Source organism: Nycticebus coucang, chromosome 3, assembly GCF_027406575.1.
Source record: "Nycticebus coucang isolate mNycCou1 chromosome 3, mNycCou1.pri, whole genome shotgun sequence".
NCBI lineage: Eukaryota > Metazoa > Chordata > Mammalia > Primates > Lorisidae > Nycticebus > Nycticebus coucang.
Window position 1 is genome coordinate 77,623,580 of NC_069782.1, and position 25,796 is coordinate 77,649,375.

The 25,796-nt window shown below is 47.6% G+C and overlaps 1 protein-coding gene across 1 annotated transcript in view; it reads left to right on the forward strand.

Annotated features, from left to right (window-relative positions):
* DRGX (dorsal root ganglia homeobox) overlaps positions 1-25,796 on the forward strand; it is a 26,172-nt gene continuing 376 nt past the window's right edge. The window contains exons 1-6 of the mRNA XM_053584290.1: positions 1-140; positions 552-668; positions 4,797-4,894; positions 5,822-5,923; positions 8,855-9,033; positions 9,123-9,235. Of these exons, the coding sequence (XP_053440265.1) occupies positions 635-668; positions 4,797-4,894; positions 5,822-5,923; positions 8,855-9,033; positions 9,123-9,235 (526 nt within the window). The 5' untranslated portion in view covers positions 1-140; positions 552-634. The remainder of the gene's footprint in view (positions 141-551; positions 669-4,796; positions 4,895-5,821; positions 5,924-8,854; positions 9,034-9,122; positions 9,236-25,796) is intronic.

Here is a 25,796-nt window from a genome sequence, read left to right on the forward strand (position 1 = left end):
AGACATCTGGCCACTTCTCGAGTCACTTCTGTAGTCCTGCGGGCGCCAGCCGCGCGGAGCCCCGCCCGCCGCCAGCCCAGCCCCGCGTGCGGACCGGAGGCGGTCGCGCTCTGGCCTTCTCGCACTTGCAGTCCGCCGAGGTACGCGCGGTTTCCGACCTACTTCTTGGGCCCCTTGCATTTGGCCTTGGGACTAGGCTGCCTTCCCTGCCTGAGCTGTTGCGCGCACAGACGGCCTTTCGCGCTGCTAGACCGGGCTGCGGTGGCCCTAGTGGAGGGCTTGCCGCAGGGACCCTTGAGATCCTGAAACCACATCACGCGGGTTTGGTGTTGGGGCCGGGGTGAGGGCATGGGCTTTCTGGGAGGTGGACCCACTAGAAAGTTTGCCTGTGGGGTCCTGGCTTGGGGCAGGGGTGCCACCTCCGCTCCCATTCCTGCAGTGCGCTTCGGACATTAGGAGGGGGCTTTCCAGGAGGGGAGCGCCTGGTGCGCCCCAGGGCCGGCGGGAGCGCTGGCAGAGGGACTCAAGCTCTGTCGCTGTTTGCTTTGCAGCCAGGCCGGAAAGCTACACGCGTCCGTCCGTCTCACGCCTACTCTCTCAATTCCCAGCCGTCCAGCCCATCCCACCGTCGGCGATGTTTTATTTCCACTGTCCGCCACAGCTAGAGGGTGAGTAAGCGGCGCGCCTGGGGCGCACCGCGAGGCCAGAACCGGCCAGAAAGGGCTGCAGCGGTGGCAGGGTTGGCGTGCGGTGGGGTGGTCCTCGCTAGGTCCTCGCGCAGCTGCCTGGCGGTGAGTAGGGAGCCCCTGCGGCCCCCCCGCTGCACCCCGCTCCAGCCTCCCCCTACCTCCGTCACCACCTGCCTCCCATCCCCATACCCGACTGGGCCTGGGAGCCCCGGGCTACGCGTGCGACAGGGACCAGCCGGATCCTCCCAGCACAGATGCTGGTGTCACGCCTCTAATCGGGTTCCCCAGCCCAGGGGGCCGCATCAATCTTTCACGGTGTTTTTGCAAACATCCCAGAAAGCAAAGGCGAGTTGGCCCGATGCTGCGTCCTGGGCCCCACCACCAGCAGAGAAGGGCCCATTGCCCCACCTCTGCTCTCACCTGGGGCAGTTGAGAGAGTGCTCCAGGGGCTTCGCTCGCAACGAAATTCTGGGCAGCTAAGCCTCTGTCCCTGGTCGTCTGGGCGTCCCTGGAGCCATGTGGTCCTGCCCAACACCTGCCCCAGTGCCCTCGAAAGGCTCCTCCTCTATGAATAACCAGGTTTTTGACCCCAAATGTCCACCACTCTGCACTCCCCACCTTTGAGGGTCTCCATGCCTTTGAGAAAATTACCCCTCCAGATCCTATTTGGTCTCTGCTCCCAATTGTCAAGTGGGAGTGGGTGGGAAGACAGGGGCAACTGGAACCTCTGGGTGCCCCCACTCAGGGCCTGGGAGATCCAGGGCTGGACCCTTAGCATCCTCAGACCAACGTGTGGTCCACACTCTGGGCTGTAACAGTGCATTCCTTGGAGCAGTAGTCTCAGGGTTAGGACTTTTGCATATGTGGGAATAATACTAGGGCTGAGCTTTGGCAATCGGCTTCTTTGATTTATTCCTGCCATGGGAGAATTTTGGAGACCAAGTCTTTGAGGGGGGCATGTGGCCCAGCAAAAGGAGATGAGGCCCTGAGGGACCTGAGGCAAGAGAAGATGCTTGTCTATTTTGCCCGGGGCTACCTTCAGCACAGCCGAGCCTCAGATGGCCAACAGACGGGAATTTCAGAAAGTTTGTTTTTCTTTTTCTCATAAAAGTTCTTCTGAGTCCGGTAAGATTTTCTAAAGGAGGTTAAGGAGGGTCACTGTTGAAGTCCTGTTAGCTCTGCCTTCCTTCTTAGGAATGTCAAACATATACCTCCATTTCACCTCCCCCCCCCAAGGACCCATACAGGGTGGGCTTTATGGAAAGGTGGGAGAGGTTCACCCCCTGACACTGTACCCCAGGACAGTGTGGTGGTTGTACCTTCCTTGTGCTTCTGAACCTGGGGTGTGGACTGGTTGTCACCTGATATCTCACCTTACTGGTTGAAGTGGGGGCAGACAGAGGTTTGGTTGAAATTTAGCAAGTAGTGAACTTCATGGGTAACTTAAAGGGTAAGCTCTGTGTGCAGGGGTGGGTTGCAGAGTCCTGGCTGCATGCTGTGGCTGCAGCTCTCAGCTCAGGTTGGTGGACCTCCTGTTCCTCCCCATATCCCAGGCACGTTCCATCTCCTCACTGACTCTGAACTGACCTGAAGACAAGGAGATGAGTGGAGAAATCTTCCACCCTCTTGTAGATGCGTGTGTATGCCAATTTTGCTGGAAGGGGTGTCTTGGTTTAATTTAATGTTGCTGGGGTGAAAGTGATCTCCTCTGCAAACGCAAAAGCTGAGAACAGAACTTTGGAATATGACATCTTATGATAGTCTATCATCTTTTTAATTTTTATTTTCTATTTCTATTTTTATTTTTAAATTTTATTTTCTGCATAAAGGAGAAAGCAAAGCATGGCTCATGATCTCACTTCTCAGATAATTTTGCTGATATTAAATTAAAAAGTACTAATTGTCCCTACTTGAGAAGTTTGAACACAACAGAAACTTATATGCTGAAAAGTAAAATCTTCCTCTACTTCTTGTTCTGAGAGTACCTGCTATGGTTGGTTTTTCACGATCCCTTCCAGAAAAAAATGTTTTTATTCTCATTTTATGTATTTTTCTTGTATATGTTATGCTTTATTTGCACTGAGATTATAATGACACACCATTCTGAACTTTCCTTTTTTAAAACTTCATAATATAGTATCTTGGAGATTTTTTTATGTCAGTTTATGCAGATCTGCTGATTTCTTTTAAACGGCTGTGTAGTATTCCATTGTGTGTTGTGCAGAAAGTGTCTACTGATGGGTATTTTCATTGTTTCCATGTTTTTTCAATTACAGTGTTTCCAGAAAAATTCTTTTATTTATATTTTGACACACTTTACAAGTGTAGTCCTAGGTTGACTGCTGACACGTGCACTTACATTTTTGATGTGTGTGGTCAAAATATCATTGGCTGTACCAGTGATACTCCTACAAATGAAGGTACATGAATATTTTATTACACTCTTACCTGTGGTGGGGATCGTTACACACCTGATTTTTTTTTTTTTTTTGCCAAAATGATGAAAATAGTATTTCATTGTTCTGTTGTGTTTGTTTAATTATCTGCAAGGTTTAATATTTTTATAACATTATTGACCATTCTATTTATTTTTTAAGTAAAATGCCTGTATTCATCTTTTTAATATTAGATTGTCAATCTTTTTCTTATTAATTTGATGAACTGTCATCCTTTTTTAGGATTCAATTTGACATGAAGCGTTTTGCTTAAAGATACTGTATGTACATGTTGTGAAAAAATTTGGGATAATGAAATATACATTAAAAGACTGAGGAAGATTGTGATTGGAGATCCTCAAGAGATTGCATTCCATCCTCACCATTCAAAAGCTTTGTTTCCAAGGGAGACAATTTGGTTTCCCACAAAGTAATGGAAATAAGACTGCTTTGAGGCCATTTTTTTTAAGTTTCCAATTAGCTGAAGAGAAACATTTGTAACTAGGGTTTTGAGGAACAATGCAATTTGGATAGAAAGATGAAGGGATAAAAGCTTTAGCAGAGAGTGGCAAAGGATTTGGCCCTGGAGGGTAAAATAATAACTAGAAGGGATTTCTTTTGGTAAATAGGATTTTAAAAAGCCGAAAGGACTTTCACTTTTTTGGGACTGAGGGCCTTCTGAGAGATGTCGCCTGGGCAGTGTGGTTCAGCTCTCCTAATCCTGAATGTGCAATGATTATGACAACAGAGCCCATGGCAGGTACAGCATTCACTGGTTAATGACAATTTGCTCATTTGTTTTCCTAAGAAGCCATTGTGGACTATCAAATAAATAGTGCACATTTGGAAAATGATCTGAATATACTTTTGGGGCCAAACTCTGTTCTGGCTTTATAATGCACTTTAGAGGCTGCTGGGAAGGACAATGTCTCCCTTTTCTAGGGAAGTGGAAGCTGTGGGTGCTTTATAAGACCTGGCCTGAGGGTGGGGTGCCCGCTGAGAGTGGCCTTGCTCACGTCTGCTTGACATTCAGGACAGTCGCTATTGGTGCAGCTCTCTTGTTAATTGACATCTATATAACAGATCCACTATGGTCCTGATGAGCTGTGACCAACGGTAATTAATATTCATTTATAAACTTCTTATCTCCTCATGTTTTGCACTTCCAGGAGGAAAGTGTTATAAAAGACTCTTGGTGTTTCCTTTCCTCCCCCAGTCTCCCCTCATCCACCAGCTTTTAACCCTTCTTGTTTATAGAAACAAGGGAAAGTAAATTTGACCAGGCACTATAGAGGATCTGAGGCAGGGGATGAGACAAAGGCGCATTGAACAGAGGTGCAGCTGGGCACCAAGGGCAGATGAAGGCTGTGTTTTGGCCCCTGACCCTTCCTGGCTCAGAGTCCAGAATTTCACAAGAAGTAGACTTGGCCATTTTGAAGATTAAGGTTGGCACCTGCCCTAAGCTAGGATAGCTAGGCCTGAAGCCAAAGGTTTTGGGAAAAGAAGGTGCCTCGATAAAGATGCTTTGGGACAGACAGGGATGCCTGTCTTGGGGTGGGGCATGGCTTAATGTTCTCTGAATGAACATGCGAGGCCAGGCCACTGTGGTGGTGGGAGGCCCAAGAAACTGGGGGTCCTGTATGCCTGGGCTGATCTGATTTGCTTCCTGTAGGCACTGCGCCCTTTGGCAACCACTCTTCAGGAGATTTCGATGATGGGTTTCTGCGTAGAAAACAGCGCCGGAACCGGACAACGTTCACTCTTCAGCAGGTAAGAATGTAAATTCACTTCCTGAGAATCAGCTATTTCCTACTTCCCCCCAAAGCAGAGTTGAGCCTCTCTTCCTTGTCTTTATGATAAGGCCAACTGATTATGTTAACTGGATCTTTTTGTTTCCTTGAACAATTTGTGTGTCAAGGAATCTGTCTGGAGGGCGGGCCAATGCCTTTGACCTTGTGATCCCAGATAATAAGTGAAGAGGTAACAACAGTCTTCCATTTGCCTTAGGTTGGTAGTTTGGGGGAATATTTCCATGTCAGCAATGTCATTTGAAGTCACAGTAGTCCTTGGAGGAAGGCAGGTCACACATTCTTATCTCTAGTAGATAGACGAGGAGACTGGAGCCCAGCAAGTTGACTTATCATGTGTATGTGGTATTGTCACCCATAAGTGAAGGGCTGCAACTGGAATCTTGATTCTTCGCAGAGCTGGGTTCTTTCCTTCGATCAGCCTTTGTCTTATCCCTGGAGCAAACGGCAGCAGGTGGGAAGGCAATCCAAATGCCCCTACAAGGTTTCTGTGAGATGACATAGCTATACATCATTTCCACCCTCCTACATCCTATGGGGGAAAGCTATACAAATTATTTTATTCCTAAGGCCACCCTTAGATCTTTGGATCCCTATGACAATATTTAAATATAAATGCACATAGATATTCGTATTATTCATACATGTCTGCTCATTTCTACTTCTTGGAGGAGCACTGAAGTTGTTAGTAAATCTTAGCTCTTATGGCATCCTTGGTTGAAATTCACATTCTGTGGAATCCTTTCTAAGAGCTCTTTTCTCCCTCTCCTTCCTCAATCCGATCTGTGAAACTGCTTCCTCGCCACTCATAGCTGATTTGAAAGATGCATCTGCTTCCCCTCACTTAGCCGCAGCCTCTCACCAGTAAGTATTTTTTTCCTTTTACCAGCTGGAAGCTCTTGAGGCCGTTTTTGCCCAAACACACTACCCAGATGTCTTCACCAGAGAAGAGCTAGCCATGAAAATAAACCTCACAGAAGCCAGAGTGCAGGTAAACATTCTTTTTAATTATTTAACTCTCTAATATTAAAACTGGCAAACTTTTTTTTTGACATCATGACTGCAGAGTGCACATTTGGCCAAAGAAAGCAAATGAAGACTATCTGTCATTTTCATGATGCACTTTAATAACATCAACATAATGTGGAATATTAGATTAGGTTGATTAATCGGTCATTCATAATTAACTAGTGATAATGTTCTACACTAATTTGTCCGCGTCTCTAAGGTACTAAATTACATCAATGCACATCCATTTCCTTGCTTTGGAAAAAAAAAAGAGAGAGAGAGAAGAGAAAAGAGCTGAGATGCTATTCTCAAAGCGGCTCTGACCGCTCTGGGGTAAGGCCGGTCAATTGCAGAGAACGGCGTTTTTAGATGGGAAGGAGGGTAGGATCTGCTTTCCAGAAATTGCATCATGTCCAACTTTTCCCCATGCACTCGGACTCTTTTAGTGAAGTAGATCCAAAGAACGTGGGCAATTTAAAAATCTTTAAACGGCAGCAGCGATAGGGCTGCCTCAGAGATGAGCATGGCCCATGGTGACCGGCTCTAAAGGAGGATTTCATTTTAGAAGCTACACAGTGATTACAATTAAGCGCACAAACACACCAAGCCCAGCAGATGTGCCCAAGCATGAGAGGAAGGAATTCACAGTGCTGCCTCTCCAGGCGAGCTATTCTTTGAGCACAATTATATATTCATTTTATTTATGGGGTTTCCTCCATGCTGTTGCTCTTCTTTTTTTATGTAGGGGCTTGGGGTTAAGACTATGCAAAGATCTAATTGTAGGAAATATAATAGTTTGCTTTCTGTTCCCCTGGGTCATGTTAGTATCTCTTAAAAACCAATGGCTGAAGAGAGATAATGGAATTCTGAGCAGTAAATTGGGGGTTGTAAACAAATTATTTCCCCTATAATCAGATTATGTGATCCTGATTATTAAATCTGAACATGAATCATTGGTCATATGCAGGCAAATTAAACTGATTATTATTTGGAAATGAAAATCTCCTTTGGCCAGGATATGGTCTATCCTTTCTTTTTTTAATGCCAGCTTGCCAATAGCTGCCTAAAGACTGAACTGCAAATTGAGATAAATGACACAATTATTGAGCATTCAGAAGTGGGAGATCATAACTTCTCCCTGAAAGGTGCAAGGGTAAGATAGGGGTGGTGACAATTAAAGCCGGGAATTGTTGTTCAGGCTGTTGTTGGCTATTATGCAGACAGACAATGGCCGTGGAACGTTTGTTTAGTGAGCCTTCATGTGGGGACGTGGGCTTCGGTGGCGGGAAGGGAGATGTGTTTACATTTATACCCCTTGCTCATTCAAATATGATTAATGTTCTATAAAGCAGGGTCTTAATCGAAGCTGATGTTGTCAAACAATAACTAAATAGGGAAATAAACGACTCCATCATGTCTTTCCTCAGAAGCAGGCGAACTGTCAGTGCAAAGTCATTAAAATATGATAATGAAAAATAGCTCAATTAAATGTTGTTATAGCTGTGACCTTCATTCAATTAAGACGCAAGAAAGTGTCTGCATTTTGCTTTGCATTTAACTGCCCTAAATTTAGAATATAGATAAAATCATTATTCAATGGTTGCTGATATGTGCAATTAAAAGCCAACTAGATTAAAAAAGAAAGAAAGAAACTCAGTTAAAGGAGAATGAAAATTAGGAGATAGGGTGGGCTGGCAGAGGGCTGAGCCTCTAAGACCTAGGCTCTCTCCGGGGCCAGTGTGCTGGCAGCCTGGGGAGGATGAGAGGATGCCTAGGGAATAGGAGGCAGGTCTAGCCAAGCATTTTTTTTTTTTAGCCAGAAATTATCTCCCAGGAGAGGGGGAAGAGGTTTTGCTGGAGAGAGTAAAGAGCAGCAGAATTTCACTGACCTTTAGGAACACCTTGAGCCTGGCTTCTATGAGGCTGTTCTTCCGCAGAGGCAGTTTTGGTTTTTAAGGCTTAAAGAATCAGACACCAGCCTACCAGAAGGTGCTTAGATGAAGGTGAATCAGGAGCCTCCTCCTAATTGAGAATGATGGAGATGATGACACTTCTCGTGTTTGTGGAGAGATTGATGGCAGGTGCACCAGGCCCTGTGTTTAGTGCTTTGCAGGCATGTCAATCTCCCTAACAATATTGGGGGTAACAATGCCAGTATTATTACCCCCAAATTGTTTCTAGCCAAGCCATTGGGTTTCAAATGGAGGATCTGGCACTTACCACCTGAATCACCTTGGGATAGTTAATTAACCTTTCTGCACTTAATTTTCTCATCTGTAAAATGGGAACGGCAGGACTTCTGTCCTCATAGGGTTGCAGTGGATTCTAAACTACATTCACTGAGGTCCAGAATTTTAAATTATGTGGACTCTAGAGTCCATATTTCTAATGTGCATTCTGGGTTGCTGGCCATGAACTTGTCATGATGGGTATCCTGGTGATTTCAGGGATAGATCACAGGTGTGAGGCCAGGCACACGCAGGTGCTCAGGCCAAGGCTGCTGGAAGAATGGGTGAGTGAGCGATTTTTGATGATAATCCCCGAGGCAGGGTTTTTAGAGGCTGCTTTGCCCATAACTCCCACCAACCCCCATAGGAAATACATTTCATATCAAATAAATGTACTCATGTAACTTAACAATGAGAATTTTCACAACCTTTTTACTTTTGCTATGGGCAATGCATTTGGATACTTTCTGCTATTTAACATTCATTAAAAAATTCTTGTCATAACCTTCTAAACTGATCTTTTCACCTGTGCTTGGGCCTGAAGCTGCAGTTCAGAGAGCACAGGGTAGAGAGGAGGTGGCAAGGGGAGCTGTGGGCACCAGCATGGCGGCCAGGCATCTGTGTTTGGATTCTGGCTCCTTCCTGTCTGATTTTCGTTGAATGTATGTTTCCATGGGGAAACTCAGGTTTGGTTCCAGAACCGAAGGGCTAAATGGAGGAAAACAGAGAGAGGGGCCTCTGACCAGGAGCCGGGAGCCAAGGAGCCCATAGCAGAGGTGACACCACCTCCGGTGAGAAATATCAACTCCCCGCCCCCTGGGGACCAGGCCCGGAGCAAGAAGGAGGCGCTGGAGGCCCAGCAGAGGTGAGGAGGCTGGACCTGGGGTCAGGGGGCCCATGCACAGCCCCGTAGACCTGAGGTGGGAACTTAATGTGATTTCCTTTCTTTGCCAGCCTGGGGCGCACAGTGGGGCCCACAGGACCTTTCTTCCCCTCCTGCTTGCCGGGGACCCTCCTGAACACAGCCACTTATGCCCAGGCCTTGTCCCATGTGGCCTCCCTGAAAGGTGAGTTCCAGCTGGCCGGTGGGCGCAGCCTGGTGGGACAGTGGAGATTGCCACCGCTGTCTTGGCTCAGTTCTCCTCCCTTCTCCTCCGGGCGGTCACAGCCAGGGCCAGGCGCCATGGTTTCCACACAGCCATCTCCTCAGATTTTGGGGTTGCTCAGCATTGTTCTGCGGACAGGCATGGGGCTTGTCCAGGAGTTCGCTTCACAAGTGAGTGCTCCGTGTTCACGGCTTCCTCCCTCTTCCTGGTACCAGTTTTAGCTTCTAACCCACAGCTCATGGGGAAAGGACCCTCTCTGGATGTGTGGTGGACCCTCTGCCTTCCCAGGAACTCCTGACCCAGAGGAAGTCTGAGTGGTCAGGGTTTGTGGCCCTGCAGAGGAGGCAGGAATCCCAGTGTGCTCATGAAACTTGGGCACATCCGTGTGCACTGTGGGGGCCCTCCTTGGGAGCCTGCCATATCCTTCTTGACTGCCATCAGGGACATGTTAGGGCCTGTGACACACTCACGTCTCCGGATCCAGACAGGTGATGAGTGAAGTGAGTGTGTGGGTGTCGTCTCTTATTCCCCAAACACAAATGAGCTCTTGCTCACTTTTCTTGAAACATGCCGCCCTCTTGGTCTAGTTATCATCTTCCCACTCTTGAGAGAGGTGTGGATACAAGGCACTTCTCTCTACCATCAGAATCAGTTATGCATGGGAGGCCGCTGAGGAACCCCTCAGAGGAACCCCTCAGACCTGGGTTGGGCAAGGTAGGTGGGAGTGGTGGTTGTGGGAGGGCTGGGGAGCATTTGCCCACTCAAGGGTTGGCTGATGCTCAAGCCAGCTGATTGTGGTCAAACAGGAATGTGGATGCAGCATCGCCAGAATTGCTGAATTTTCAGGAGAAGCTTGAAATCTGGAGTTATATTTGAAGTGTTCCTGTTTTAGTTCAGGCTGCTATAACAAAGTCCCATAGACAGAGTGGCTTAGAAACAATAGCAACTTTTTCTCACAGTTCTGGAGTCTGGGAGTCAGAGACCAGGGTGCCAGCAGAGTTGCAATCTGTTGAGAGCTCTCTTCCTGGGTTGCAGACTGTGCAGACTTCTTGTTGTGGAGAGAGAGCACGGTCCTCTTCTCATTAGGGCACTAATCCCATCCAGGAGGGCTCCACCCTCATGACCTCATTCTTCCCAAAGGCCTCACTTCCAGGTACCATCACAGGACCCTAAATGATATGACTTTTGGGAGGGCATAAGCATTCAGTCTCATCTTTTAAATGTTGCCTCTAAGTCTTTGGGCCGAACTGGTACATCCTTGGTCAGATCTACTGGGGGCCTGCTGTTTTGTGACCCCCACACTGGGCTGCGAGGGGCTCTCTTGCCACCCCTCCCACCTCTGCATACAAACCTCCTCTTCAGCCTCCAGCAAAGTTCTCCCTGGGCTCATCCTGACACCTTCACGGCCACCCCCTTTAGACTCATTTCCATCTGAACTCCCAGACGGTTGGCTTTTTGATCTCTGACGTTCAGAGTTGTGTTGGAAAGGGAGGAAGATGAGCCATTATTGAAAACTGCTTCTGTGCTCCTTCAGGTCATCTCCTATCATAGTCCCGTTTAATTCTCACAATAACACGGTCAGCAATGTACAAGGGCACAGTTAGTGAGTGGAGCTGGGTTTGCTCTGAGATAAAGGCTGATGTGGGTTGGGGTAGCTTTGTATTCTAAAAGCACCCAACCCCATTGTGGTGGCACTTCTGCAAGTGCGGTATCTGGTTCTGTGAGCTGCCAGTCCCTGGGGCTGCCTCTGAGTCATGGCAGTCTTGCGCTTCTCCAGGCGGGCTCAGTGGCCCTTGAAGGTGAGTCACTTTGTCTCATGACTCTGGGTGACAGGTGTGTTCTTGCTGCACAGCCAACTTCTAAACACCCTTAGGGTTAAATGTTTGACTGCTTTTTGGAACACATGTGAAGCGATGTGGGGCTAGAACACTTTTCTGACTCTTGCAGCCCAGTCCCCTCCTTTGCCCACACTTCCACATGCTGCAGAAATTAAGCATGTAGCCCAATATAAACCCAGGACAGGAGTCACCCCCAGTTTTTAGGGTCTGGCTCAGTGCTCAGAGCTCTGAGCTGAGATCCAGGCTCCCTCACTTCCCCTGTACCCGAGTGGTGACTGGGCTGCCAGATGCTGGGCAGAGCTGCTGGCTTAACCCACTCTCCTTTCCTTGGGCCCGCACTCTGCTTCCTAGGGGCCGCTGGTCAGCTAGGGGACCACCTCGGCTAGCTGGGCGATGCATCATGCATGCTGGCACCAGAGGACACCTGATGGGGCTCTTCTCACAAATGAGAAATGGAAGCTCGAAAAAAATCACCTGCTCCACCTTACTGATTCAGCTGGGTTTCCCTCTGAGGCTGGGCTGCCCTGGGGGGATCTGTCCTCTCCTTGCCTGGTGTCACCAGTACAGTATTCATTCACTCCTTTGGATGAGCACTTGTAAGGGCACAATAAATGGTCCCGAGCCCCCACCTTACTTCTTCCCAGCAAATGAGGACAGCTATGAGTCCACTGGGGACTCACCAAAGGCCACCTGGGTCAATGTGAACTGAGCCCTGTGGCCCTTTCCAGCCCAGAGATCCCAGCCCACTACTCTAGGCCCATGACAACTTGCATCTGACCCAGAAGAAACATATCAAAGGTAATTTCAGCTCCCAGACCCAAACCAGTACTGGTCTCGTTCCCCCAGGCTTTGTGGTTGTATTGGGATCAGGCAGCCCTGGACTGAAGGCAGCAAATGTCTCTGGCCCAGCCCTAGATACCTCCCTATGACTGAGGATCCCAGCCGTGGTCACTGTGTGCTGCACCAGCACACAGCCAAAGCGTGAGGCCAACCCAGGGCTCCCAAAGCCCCAGGGCAAGCAAGCAAACAGAGCATCCACCAGAGAGCATCAAGTGTGGATCTGACCTGGCTGGATCTGTCCTGGGCTTTTGGTTGCAGGCATGGCTGTGACGGCTGTGAAGGCCTTACCTTGCACTCACAGAGAGAGCCTCTGGGAGAGTTTGTGGGCTAGCTTAGGGTGTTGAGTTTGCTAACTTCCTTGAGTAGTGGTCTAAAGTAGCTTTATGGCTGTTCACTTACCTGGACATTCTTTGGCTTTGAAAGTGTTCTGAAAGGGGAGTGCTGCTGGAATGCTCTTCAGCAAGTTGCATCTGAGGGAGGGGGCAGGAGCAGGTCAGGGTTACCAAAAGCAGAGGGATATACTTGGGGCCCATGCTGGACTCCCAGAGCACTGTGCTGCACGGCCACCAGCACACCCACCTCCAGTCTGAGTGGGGTAGCCAGGCTGGGACCAGTAGCACAGTGGCCGCTGTCAGAACAAGCCTGTAGGGTGCTTTTTCCATCCAGGGGGAAACTAGGCCTGCTTTCTTATCTTTGGATCATTGATGGGGAAGAGTAGTTCAGGAAGTACAGAGGGAAACAGGTGTATCCTTCACTTTTCTGAGCTTTGGCATACAGACTGAGGCATCAGCAGCATAGAACTCTGGATTGTGGTTTTCATAGGAAGTTACAGAGGCTAATTTTCATTCCTTGGACATCCTGTAGGGGGCAGGGGCCTGGAGTCCAGGGCAGCTAGAGAGCTAGGAAAGCCAAGGTTGGGATGGACGTGGCCACCTTCCTTGGAAGCCCCACAGCTTAGTACCTCCATGGCACACACCGAAGCTAGGCTTTGTGGCTCTGCTCGCTCAGCGGGGCGAGTGCAGAAACCTTCCTAACCTTCACCCTCTGTTACAGCATGGTCATCCTGTGCTGGCCCTGCTGCCCTGCTGTCTGCTGGGTTTGGTCCACATGGCTGATGCAGCTCTGGGTCGGGTGCTGGGAGTGCTAGTGCAGCAGGCTCAGAGTTGGGGCGTGTGGGTCGGTGAGTGCACAGGAAAGATGTGGCTACAAACAGGGCTGCTGGGGCAACAAAGAGCTGGGGAAGGTGTGGCAGCTCCTGATGGGCCGGAGGTCATGGCCTCTTCACTGAGGCTGGCCAGATGGAGAGTTCACATGTATAGGTGTGGTGGCCCCCGATGGGCAGAAGGTCACGGGCAGGGGAGTACGCACAGGTGCAGGCCAGCCTGCAGGCTTCCCAGGCTGGCCTGTGGATGGGCATCAGCTGCTCCCTCAGGCCAGGAAGCTGCCCACTAGGGACAGAGCCAGGCAGTGGAAACTCAGGCACTTGCGGAGTTTCTCAATATATGGCAAGCGGTCGACTAGCACAGTGGGCTCAAGCAAGGGCCTGCCTGAATGAGCCCGAGATCTCGCATTCTCTAGCTGTGTTCAGTCTTGGGTAAGTTACTGAAATGCTGTGCCCCTGCCCGCTCATATGCAAAATGGAGGTCTCAACCATGATAGTACTAAATCCATAAGGAGGGTGAGAATACAAGCTGGGGCATCTGAGCCTTCAGAATTGTGTTAGGCACCTGGGGACAGCACTATCATTTAACTAACTGGAATGCCAGCTATCATCACCAGAGTCTGCCATTCTCATGTCTAGCTGCGATCCCTGGATCTCACCCACCTTTAAAGACCCAGTAAGAAGTTCATTTCTCCCATTTCTCTAAAGTTTATTGCTGCTAAAATTCACCCTTTCTTTGTAACCTCTTTCTCCCTTATTCGGAGTTTTGACAATGTTGGGATGTTTTCTGTAGGATTCCTGCCCAGGGCTCCCTGGGGCCTCCTGTTGTGCTATGCCTTGTACTTTGGGATAGTCAAAGAAGATTTGTCCTGGCCTGATGGACTTGCTGGTGTGTTTCATTATCGTGTGATCCCTGGCAACTCTCAAATAAGAAGACAGCAGGACCCTAGCCTGGTGCAGGGAGGATTTGCATAACAGTAATGGGCATCCAGAGGAAAAGCCTTCACAACACAAAGAATTTTCCTGGGCTGTCTTAATGGCCAGCCTTGCACCCACAATTCATTAATGCAGAGGAGGTTATTAATGGGCAGGGAGGTGCTTGGGTTTGTTCCGGGGCAGTGCGGGTGCGGCTGGGCACTGGAGAGCCACAGTCCACGGAGGAGGCCTTCTCCCTGGGCACTTAGCTGGGCTGCCTCTAACCTGTGCTTCGCAGAGCTGGGTGTGAGGTGGAGAGTAATTACAGCTGCTAGGGGAGAGCTTCTCACTGTGCGCTCACTTGGCACAACGCACGGCCACTCTCCTGCCCTGGGCAGAGCAGCCTGTCGGCTGGTGGCATCACAACTGACCTTCCCAAATAGGTGGTGGCAGTCTGCTGGGTGAGGCGGGCTTCTAGAGAGTTGTCAGTCCCCGCTGCAACTCCCTAGAGTCAGGCCTGAGGTGAGAGGACATCAGCAGAGCAGTGGAATAGATCTGATCCCTTCTTGCCTCCCTCCCATCCCCCCTCTGGAAAGGCAAGATGGCTCCAGACAGTGCCTGTGAGGCTCCCTCCGGCTGGGAGGAGTCTGGAGGCAGTCCTGCTGCAGCTGGAATCTGGCCCCATTTCTCTGGCTGAGGCCATGAGGGCTGTAAGGACTGAAGGGGGTGCTATAGGTTACAGGGTGCCAGCCTGCAGTGGGTGCTCAATTGCACTGGCAGTTCTGGTCCTGCATGGCGGAGTGTGATGGATCTCCTGGGGCACAGAGGCAGTGCTGGTTGTGGGCATGAGGGCAAGGCCTTCGCCAAGAACGTGCCTTTCCTATTTCATGCTGGCCTTGGCCCTTGGGTTTCAGGCCAGGCCAGAATATCCAGTTCAGAGGGCTGTATTGGCTGAGAAATGTTTGCCCACAAAGGCTAAACGCTGTTGTGAGCCCCTGAGAGAATCTTTTCCCTATTCATTTTTAAAGACTTTTCCCTTTGTGTTGTGATTTTTAAAAAATTACAAATTTTAAAGATAATTTTTTTACCATGGTTTTATTGTAAAATAGAATATTCATTAGAAAAATGTATAAAGCATGCGTCTAGAACTCATTGCAAGATTTGAAGCCCCTCTGCTACCACCTGGCTTGTTCCCCAGAGCTTCCGGTTCCACGTGCCTGTTCCACTCAGGTCACTTCTCCTCCCCCGAAGGACACCACTGTGCTGACTGTGTGATGGTACAGCCTTGCCACCAAAGTAGGCATTCTGAAACATTGCACACCCTTATTCAAAATGCTTGGGACCTGGGTGGTGCCTGTGGCTCAGTCGGTAAGGCTCTGGCTCCATATACCGAGGGTGGCAGGTTCAAACCCGGCCCCGGCTGAACTGCAACCAAAATGCTTGGGACCTGATAAGTTTCTGATTTCAGACTTCCTTTTTTTCTTTTGTTAGATATTTTGGAATATTTATATGATGCTTACTGGTTGAGCATTCCGAATCTGAAATGCTCCAATGAACATTTCCTTTCAGTGCCATGTTGGTATTCAAAAAGTTTTGGATTTGGGAGCAATTTTGAATTTCAGATTTTCAGATTTGAGTTGCTCAGCTTGTAGTTTAGTCTTGAATTTTTTGAATTAACACTCACATATACACAGTGTGTGTGTATATTTATATGTATGTACTTGGAATCATGCAGCGTGGTGTTTTGTGTCTGGTTTCTTTGGCTCAGCATTGTATTTGCAAGATTTATCCATGTCATTAGGCTTAGTCATAGATTCTTTATGATATTCTATGTACATGAGCAGGCCATCTGTAAATAGAACAGTCTGTCTCTTGCATTCCAATCTTACAATGCAAGAGTGTAAGATTTTTTTCCTTGTCTTACTGTGCTGGCTATAGTACTGAATGGAAGTGGTTGCAATAGGCATCTCAGCTTTATTCTTTTTTTTTTTTTAACAGCTTTATTGAGATATTATTTGCATTCCATATAATTCAGCCAAGCAAGTATACAATTCAGTGATTTTTAGTTTATTCACCAAGTTGCAAAGCCATCCTATAAGCAAATTTAGAGCTTTCTTTTTTAACCCTGTACCCATTAGCAGTCCTACGCTCTTCCCCCAACTTCCTCAAGCCATGGGAACCCTGAATCTACTCACCGTCCCTATAGGCTGTAGACATTTTGCAAATGCTACTGTGAACACTTCACATGAGTGGAATCATACAGTCTGTGGTCTTTCTGACTTTATTTTTGTGACCTAGTCTCACCTTACCTTTGATCTCATTGAGAAGCTCTCAGGATTTCAGTTGTGTTTGTTACCTTTTTTATTTTTTGAAGATACCCTTCATCAAGTGAAGATATTTTCCTCTTCATTTACTAAGAATTTTGGTTTAAAAATCGTGAATATGAATGAATTTTGAATTTTATCAAATGCTTTTCTGCAGCTGTGGAGCTGATTGTATGATTTTTCTTTCTCAATGTATGAATATGTTGAATTATATTGACTGATTTTTTTAAATGTCTGAACAATTGCACTTTCCTGGAATAGACTCCAGATTAGATGTGATGTGCTATCCTTTTCATATATTACTGGATTTGGTTTGCTGATTCTTTTTTTATGGCATTTGCATCTATGATCATCAGGAGATTGGCCTGTGAGTTTCTTTCTAATAATCTCCATTCCAAGTTTTGGTATGGTTTTACTTAACTGTGGTTGCCCCATATCTTAGTACGATAAAGCAACAACGGCTTTTATTATTTCTCATGACTCTGAGGATTGGCTGGACTCTGCTGGGCTGTTCTGCTGCTGCTCTTGCTTGGGGTCTCCAATGAGGTTACCGTCATGGTCCTGGGGTCTGGTACACACGAGATGATGTCACTTACGAGTCTGGTGCCTCGGCAGGAATGCTGGGAGGCTGGGACCTCTCTCTCGTTTTCCACATGGTGTATCCCATGGCTAGCTTGGGGTGGGCATGGGTTGTGGTTGGGTCCTAAGGGTGTAAAAAAAGGATGCCAGAGCTTTTTAAGGCTCATATCCAGAATTGGCACAGTGTCACTTCTGTAGCATTGTGTTGATTAAAGCCACTCACAGGGGCAACCCAAACACAAGTGGAGGGCGCTGCACAGGATGTGCTTACTGGGAGGTGAGGCCTGTTGGAGGCTATCTTTAGAGACCAAAAGCATAGATATCAAGGATACACTGGCCTCATGACATGAGTTGGGGTGTGTGTTTTTGAGCTGCTTTACTTCCAGTCTTGGCAGTATACTCTTTAAGGGCACTGACCATATCCAACTTACCTCTAGATCCTTCTAAGCCACCTACTTTTGCTCCAGCACAGAGTCTGGTGCAGAGTAAAATGCAATGCAGTTTGGGAAAAGAAGTAGAGAAGTAAAGAAGAAGGCTTGCCTTAGGAGACTCTGGGGAGATTGGCCCTGGCCCTGCCCTGCTGGCCACCTGCTGGGCTCCAGGAACCTCAGGGTTCTCCTGGTCTTCGTCCAGCAACCACCCTGCATCCCTCCCCCTTTGCCAGACTCTGAGCCAACGGCTGAGTATCCAGTAATAAATTAGGCTCACCCTAACCCTGAGGGGCTGGCAGGCTGGGGGCTCAGAGAGATCACCAGGTCAATCAAGAATCCCAACTCAGGCATCACAGTCACAAGGGCATGACAAGGGCAGGAAGCCCAGAGGAGGGAGAATGTCTGTATGCAGGAGGCATCCTTTCCAGAGGTGATGCTTGAGCTGGGCTTGAAGGAAGTGTGGGAGCCGCACAGTGTGTGAGGCCCACCAGGAACGGAGAAGGTATGATGAGGCCATGAAACCTGGAAGTGCCGCCTCCTTCTTGACACTGGGTCACCTAGGGGCAGACCTAAGGCTCCTCATGAGTCGAGGACTGTAATAGCCTTACCTGCTGTACCTATGCGCCTGTGCCTGGTATATCCAAGTCTGATACGTGCTGGTGATTGTGGTTAGGGTCACAATGTTGAGGCCGAGAGGTCACTTGGGATCTGATGAGGTTTGGGTTGGTATCTCTGGGGCAGAGGATTGTGTTTCCTGTGGGTGTTACTTTCAACAGGAGGGCCCCCCAACCCCCAGGGCACAGTCACTGAGTTCCAAGGTGTGTGGACAGAGCATGGCGCTTCAGGAAAGCAACACAGCCCTCCAGGGTCCCCTGGCTTGTTTCTGAGGGTACATGTTTGGGGCAGCAAGAGACCTGAGGGTCAGAACATGGTTATTCCTCATGAGGAAAGTGATTGGATCAACTTGAGCCCTCTCCATGCCTAGCTGATGTTAGGAAGACAGGAGCGTAGAATCCCAGAACTTAAGATTTGTAAATAATCTCCTTAAATGAGCAAGTTACCACTGCTTTTCCAAGATACAAACGGGGAAAGTGAGGCCTGGAGAAGGGCTAGGACCGTCCATGGTCATACAGCATAAATGTCAGAGGCAGGACAAGTCAGGGACCCAGATATGCCCCCTCCCAGCCTCCAAACCCTGTATCGATTCTGTTCCTTTGACAGGCACCTGCTGTCATCCTCTGTCTTGAAAAACTGCAACTCATTTTCCAGAAGCCATTTCCTATGCGTGCTGATGGGTTTGGCCTTCCTGCCAATCAATGGGGCTCTGGAGTTCAGGGAGCTGAGCAGAAGGCTTCTGGCTTGTGCCAGAGGCAGCCTGGAGAAGCAGCTGGCCCTGAGCAGAGTTCTGGCTGCCCTGGAAGGAGGGAGGGTTGTGTGAATTGGCATCTGACTGTCTAGAACAGGGGTCCTCAAACTACGGCCCTGCAGGCCACATGCGGCCCACCAAAGACATTGATCCAGCCCTCCGGGTATTTCTGCCACCGCGGCCTGTCCTGCTACAGTGCGCATGTGTGGAATGTGTGCGGCACACTCCGACTCCCTTCCTCTCTGTCTCTCGACTCCTCCTCTCAGTCTCGGGACTAACTGATGCACACTTGCATCACTTGTTATGACTAGCAGTGACAAATATGGAACCAGACATTGACCATCTCATTAGCCAAAAGCAGGCCCATAGTTCCCATTGAAATGCTGGTAAGTTTGTTGATTTAACTTTAGTTGTTCTTCATTTTAAATACTGTATTTGTTCCCGTTTTGTTTTTTCAATTCAAAATAAGATATGTGCAATGTGCATAGGAATTTGTTCATAGTTTTTTTTTTTTTTTTAACTATAGTCTGGCCCTCCAACAGTCTAAGGGACAGTGAACTGGCCCCCTGTTTAAAAAGTTTGAGGACCCCTGGTCTAGAACATGCATTCCTGGCTATGTTGGGATCATTTGATCTGGGGGTTGCTATAATTATTTCTCTGACCCTGCAAAGACATCCAAGAAGAAATAGAACATTTGTGCAAGCTCAGAGACTGCCTCATAGCACAAGGCTCTGGATGGTCAGCTGAGTTGGCTATGAGCAATGAACTTTTGCTGAGTGAATAAGTGATTGTTGAGACAGTGAACTTACACATACTAGGTGAAATTAAAAGAGGGGTGATATTTAGGGTGAATTCCACCCTAAAAAGACACTGCAAAGTAGCTCAGGGATTTGGGCATTAATTGGATTGGATAACTTTGTTATGACCACAGTTTTTCTTTTCATGAGGTGTTGTAAAAGCTTAGGACCTAGGAGACGGCGGTTCTGAGGTACTGAGATATGCCAACTCAATCAAGAAGGAAAGAAAGATTCTTTTTCCCTTTCTCCTTTCCCAAAATATTAACTGAGTGTATCAAAATGGGGTAGGGGTGTAGGATCAAAGTGTGGGCGTGGCTTGGAGGGAAAGGTGCTTACAAGTTTGGGAGGAGAGGGAGGTAGAAAAGCAAACATAGCTCATGGTGAAAGGCAATAAAAAAAAAACCATGAAATAGGACCAGGGGAAAGTATTTCTGAAGTTCCGTATTTGTGGATTTGGTTATTGGAGACCATACTTGCCATAGCAGCTAGAAAGATGCTTAAATATTGTAGGTATCTACCAACATTCCCACTTAAAGACCTGTGTGAGGTGTAAGGAGCTGGTGCTATGACTTACAAAATATGTTTGTCCATTTATTTTGCTATAAAGCAAAAAGAAATGAACTATGGTGTGTGTGTTAAACATCTCATAAACCCAGGTATTCATTTCCTTGCTTGTCCTTAACCTAAACATGCGTTAAGAAAACAGTTTGAGAGAGTCCGCCTCGTCACCAGCATTAGAACTCACGGACCTTTATGAGGAAAATGTGCTACTGGCAGAGACAAGACAGAACTAACTTAATTTTTCCTGTCAGTCTCGGTAGTAGATCAATTAAACTGCCAAGGAGATCAAATATTTCAGACTGTATTTATTACATTAAGTATTTATGTTCAGGCCAGGCCTTTAAAGCATGATGTCATATAGGAGTGGAGGCCGATTAGATCAATTCAGCAGAATTTGCTGTAACTTAATGGAAATCTAATTGTGTGTTTTAATTTAATGTCCAGGAGGTAGTATGTTCTCCAAACAAAACAATCTTCAGGCTGCATTTAAGGACCAGATGGCTCTGGCATAGATTTTGGTGATTGTACAGTTGGCCTTTTTGGGGGTTCACAGCTGGAGTTGGTGAGATCCCATGTGAAGGGATTCTTGACTTCCATCACTACAGAAGGGGAGATGGACAGAATGCTCCTGGTGAATTTCGTGCTGTGCCTGTAGTCCCAGCTACCTGGAAGGCTGAGGCAAGAGAATCGCTTAAGCCCAAGAGTCTGAGGTTGCTGTGAGCTGTGACGCCTTGGCACTCTACCAGGAAGACAGCTTAAGACTCTGTCTCAAAAAAGAAAAAGAAAAAATCATTCATAACCTTAACTTCAAGAATCAACCAATATGCATAGTTTGGTATTGGGATGTCTTTTTTCTGTTTATAAATATTTATCTCTAATAAACATTTTATAACATTTTTATAAATTAAATTTTCAAATTTATAAATATTTTCAATTTCTAAATACATTCATATATGTTATATTTTAGTCTGTTTGGGCTGCTATAATAAAATCCATAATCCTGGTGGTTTATGAGCAATGGGAATGTTTGTCTCACAGTTCTAGAGGCTGGAAAGTCCAAGATCAAGGCGCTGGCAGATTTGGCGTCTGGTGAGGGCTGCTTTCTGATGACTGTCTTCTTGCTGTGTCCTCATATGGTGGAAGAGACAAAGCAACTCTCTGGGGTCTCTTTGCGTAGGGCACTAATCTGGGAGAGCTAGGTCCCACTTCCCAATGCCATCGCTTTAAATTTCAGCATATGAATTTTTTGAGGAGGGGGACACACACATTCAATGTATAGTATGTGTGTGTTTATATGTGTACCGGAACAGGATCATGAGGACTTAGTGTTTCTTAAACTGTTTTTTAAAACTTAGTTATTTGGTTAGTATCTTTTCTTTTCTTTCTTTCTTTTTTTTTTTTTTTTTTGCAGTTTTTGGCCAGGGCTGGGTTTGTACCTGCCACCTCCGGCATGTGGGACCAGCGCCCTACTCCTTTGAGCCACAGACGCCACCTGGTTAGCATCTTTTCTATGCCACTAAATATGCTCCTATAAGTTTGTCTAAGCTGCAGTGTCTTCTATATAATTTATTCAGCCAATACCCTATTACTGGGCCATTAGGTTATTCATGGGTTTTCCTTGCTATGTGCTACACTGGGATGACTTCCTTTGTAGCTAATTTAATTTTTAGGCTATTCATGATGATAGCTTTTTGATGGATTAATAAAACAAAACAAAACAGAACAAAATACTCTGCTGTTCCCTTCTAAGAGCTCCAAATCTGAAGGTCTAGTAATTAACAAAGGGGACTTCTGTTTGGCTTCTCAAAATTCTCTTGACAAAATAAATTCCTCTACTTTTTGGTCAGATGGCAAAATATCACTGAAGAACAAGCTGTAAAAAAGTATAGAAATTATGCCCGAGACTGAGTGAGTGGGCGGAGCCAGTGAGAACCGTGGAGGTGATGGTGGATCTCTCCTTGGTTCTGGGTGTCGGGGCGGGGGATACTCAGAACAAGTTGGGTTCCTTGGCTTGTTGTTGAATTGAACTGGAAATTAGAATGAGCTGTGAATTATGACTTAGTGTTGCCTTTCAATTTGTGTGGGGTTATGGAAATCATGGAGGATTTAGTACCAGGCTGCTTTATAGAATTGATCCCAAAGGCAGGTGTGTTAAGTTGAGGAAGCAGAAGCTTGGAAAGATGGAGAGTCGTCCCAGACTGTCAATGACGGAGCCGGCATGAAACTTCAGAGCTTACCTTTCCTACCTCGTCAGGCTGCACCCAGCTTTCTTGATCCCAGAGACATCCTATTATCACCCATTCAATAGTATTCCATAATGACAATTTGGTCATGGGGGGTGACATTTTCTGAGTGTTTGTTACCTCCCTGATGTAAGGAAGAGCAGGTTCTGAGCCTCAGTCATGCCAACTCAGCGTCCTTAGTGCAAATGATCATGGGCTTGGTGTGGCTTTCAAAGCCCTGTCAAACATTCAGTCTTGTGACCTCCCCAGGCCCTGCTGTGAATGGCTGCAGGCCATCCTCAAGTTTGTCTTTGGTTGCTTCTGTTCAAGTGGCTCCAGGTAATGGAGCATTTGAGTTTTTTTTGCTGTTTTATACATTTTTGTCTCTTTTCTCAGGATTCCCCATCAAGGTGTTTGCCATTAGCAGCTGCCCTTCTTCCTAGTCTGGGGAAGTCTTCTAAATCACACCGCTCATGTTAGAAGTGCATTTGGCAGAATCTTTAAGCCTCTGGTGAGGGCCTTGGGCATACTTTTCACAGGCAAAGTACATGAACTTCGGGGTCTGGATTTTCACTCAGTAACTGTGAGCGAGCTACCCTGGGAACCACAGAGGATGGATGCTGTCTTCTATCCCTTGAGGTTCTCAGTCCAGGAAGTTGTCACTTGAGGTTCTGGGTCCATGAAGTCATTTGGGCAGGCAGCATCTGTTGGCGATCTGTTGGTACTGTAAGATCTCTGGGAAACCAAGGGTTAGTTTTATAAGAGTCCTATTTGTGGAAATCGTTTTTCTTCTTTGCTAAAAGAAATGGTTATAGGATTTAAGGGAGATGCTGGTTGTTGGGCAATTTAAAGTTAATATGTGCATGTGCCCAGCTCGCTATTGTTCTTTGCCTCTCCTTTCCTTTCTAAAGAGGCGACAGAGATGTCTGCTGATGGGAGATAAAAGGTCACGGAGGGGAGAAGGACTTTACCCTCCCCTTTTCTGCAGATTCTGCCTCTGTTAAGGCAGCCCACGTTCTGACGGGGTCACTGGGAGCTTATAGTAAAGTGGTACTGACCACACGCTCCACTGCCGAGTCTCATCTCCCTTGTGGAGGTGGACCCTCTGCATGGGTCATAGATTTACACGGTTCCCTGGTAATCATCTCAGTGTATTTCTCTCCCATTAGCTTTTGATCTTGTCTCTTTTGACAACTCACTTAAAATTAAAGTTATGTTTCTAAGTTTAAAAGAAATTCATGCTCAGGTGGCGCCTGTGGCTCAGTGAGTAGGGCGCCGGCCCCATATACCGAGGTTGGCGGGTTCAAACCCAGCCCCGGCTGAACTGCAACCAAAAAATAGCCGGGTGTTGTGGCGGGCACCTGTAGTCCCAGCTGCTCAGGAGGCTGAGGCAGGAGAATGGCGGAAGCCCAAGAGCTGGAGGTTGCTGTGAGTCCTGTGACATCATGGCACTCTACCGAAGGCGGTAAAGTGAGATTGTCTCTACAAAAAAAAAAAAAAAAGAAAGAAATTCACGCTCATTGTAAAAAACAAACAAACAAACAAAAAAAAAACAAAAAGAAAAGAAAAATTCTAAATAGATGCAGAGAAGAAAATCCAGATCTTTAGCATTCCCTCTGCACAGAGGGCAGCATTCTTAGTAATCTTCTCTCTCCACACTGTGGGTTCTCTTCACTAGGGAGTTCCTTTCAGGGGGGAGAGTTAGGGGTGGGGAGACAGGACCCCCCGGGGGTGGGTCCTAGCTGTCATGATGGGCTGGGGGCTCATGGTGCTAACACAGACATTGTTCCCAGCAAAAACTGCAAGTCCCCACGGGGTGCCTGCCCGTGACTGGTGTCAGCGGGGCTGTGTCTGTGTGAGAGCCACCAGGGAAGCAGAGTGGCGGGACTCGGATTGACTGAATGCACGTCAGGGTAGTGGCCAGTGGTTGTGCAGGCATCAATGGGCTCTCAGAGGCCCCTGGTTACTGTGGATCTGTGGCCGGCTTCCCGCACATCTTGGTATCTCTGCCCACTGTACCAGCCCCTCAGTCATAATTAAGGCAGGAAGTGGCAGATGTGTTTAAACCTCCGGTTATACTACAAGAGAGTAGAAGGTCTCTAAAAGTTCTAGTCCCACATCTGCAATAAACTGTGCAAACGTAGAGCTTCAGTCTCCTTCCCTGGAGAGTGGGGAGGGTAGTGCATACCCCTTGGGCCGCCCAGTGGTAATGATTGGTGGCAGCAGCAGCAGGGAGGAAGGGGCCAAGGTGAGCCTTCCGCTGCTCTGAGCAGGCTTGGCAAGGGAGAAAAAGATGCTAGGATATGCTTGAGGGGATAGGAAGGCTCCTAGCATTGGCATTGGAAAGCCTGTCCCTGGGAAAGGAGGGTGAGGATACCCCCACTGCGGGCAGGGCTCATGCCGCTGAGGCTGTCCCTGAAGCCTGACCTCCAGGAGTGGGCGCTGGTCTGGGTGGCCTCCCAGGTCTCGGTGAACACAGACATTGTGTCTCACGATTACTGCCCCTTGGTAGCCCCAGAGAGGCTTCCAGCCCATACAGAGAATGGCTGGACAATGGCTCAAAGCTCATTCGAAGCCTGTGGACATGTCCAGGATGGCGGGGGATGGAGAACTCTCAGGGTGCTGACCTTGGTGTGGACCTCAGCCCTGGCATGGAGCCACTTCAGAAATCCTATTTTGTAGCTGCCGTCATCCCTAGCCAAGAGGTGACATGGGGGTGAGAAGGATTAACCTGGGCTTGGACCTGTGCTAGGCACTTGCTAAACTGATTTCCTTTAGTGGTTCTCAAACCTCTGTTCACAGTACCCTGGGGCCATAAGCAATATATGTTCATTAAATAGGTCCCAACAACTCAGTTAGTATTTGTGTCCCAGCAACTTAGTAGCTATTGGAAAAATAACACTTAAAAATTGAGAGAAAAATGATACTTTCATTTTTAAATAGTCACCATTCCTTTCTAAAAGGCCCATGTGCCTGATAAGCTTTAAACAACTTTTCTAATCTTGAGATCATATTGGACGCCACCATCCACGTTTTATATTCCATATAGATTTGCAAACCAGCTTCCCAAAGATATGACATTCCTGAAAGGAATGGGGCCTGGTCTCCTGTTGAAGCCATGGACTGCTTCCAGCTGGCAGCTGGCACAGTGTCCAACCCACGTGGCTGGGTTTTCCCTGAATGTTTAAGGCTCCCTGCCCATAGCAATCCTTGTGAGTTCTTAGGGGTGCCTTGGTGCGCAGTTTGGGAGTGAGGGGCTACTTCATGGGACCCTCCTAATGATCCTATGATTCTACGACTTGGTGTTATCCTATTTTATAGCTGCAGAGGCTCAGAGAAGCCAAGATATTGGCCTGGGGCCACACAGCTGGTTGGAGAGGGAGGCAGGACTGGTCTCCCTGATGCTCTGACAATTCTCTGGACTATCACCTAGGTCCCTAGAGTTGTGAGTCTTTGGCCTCCTGATCACTTGTTCTCCCTTCAGTAT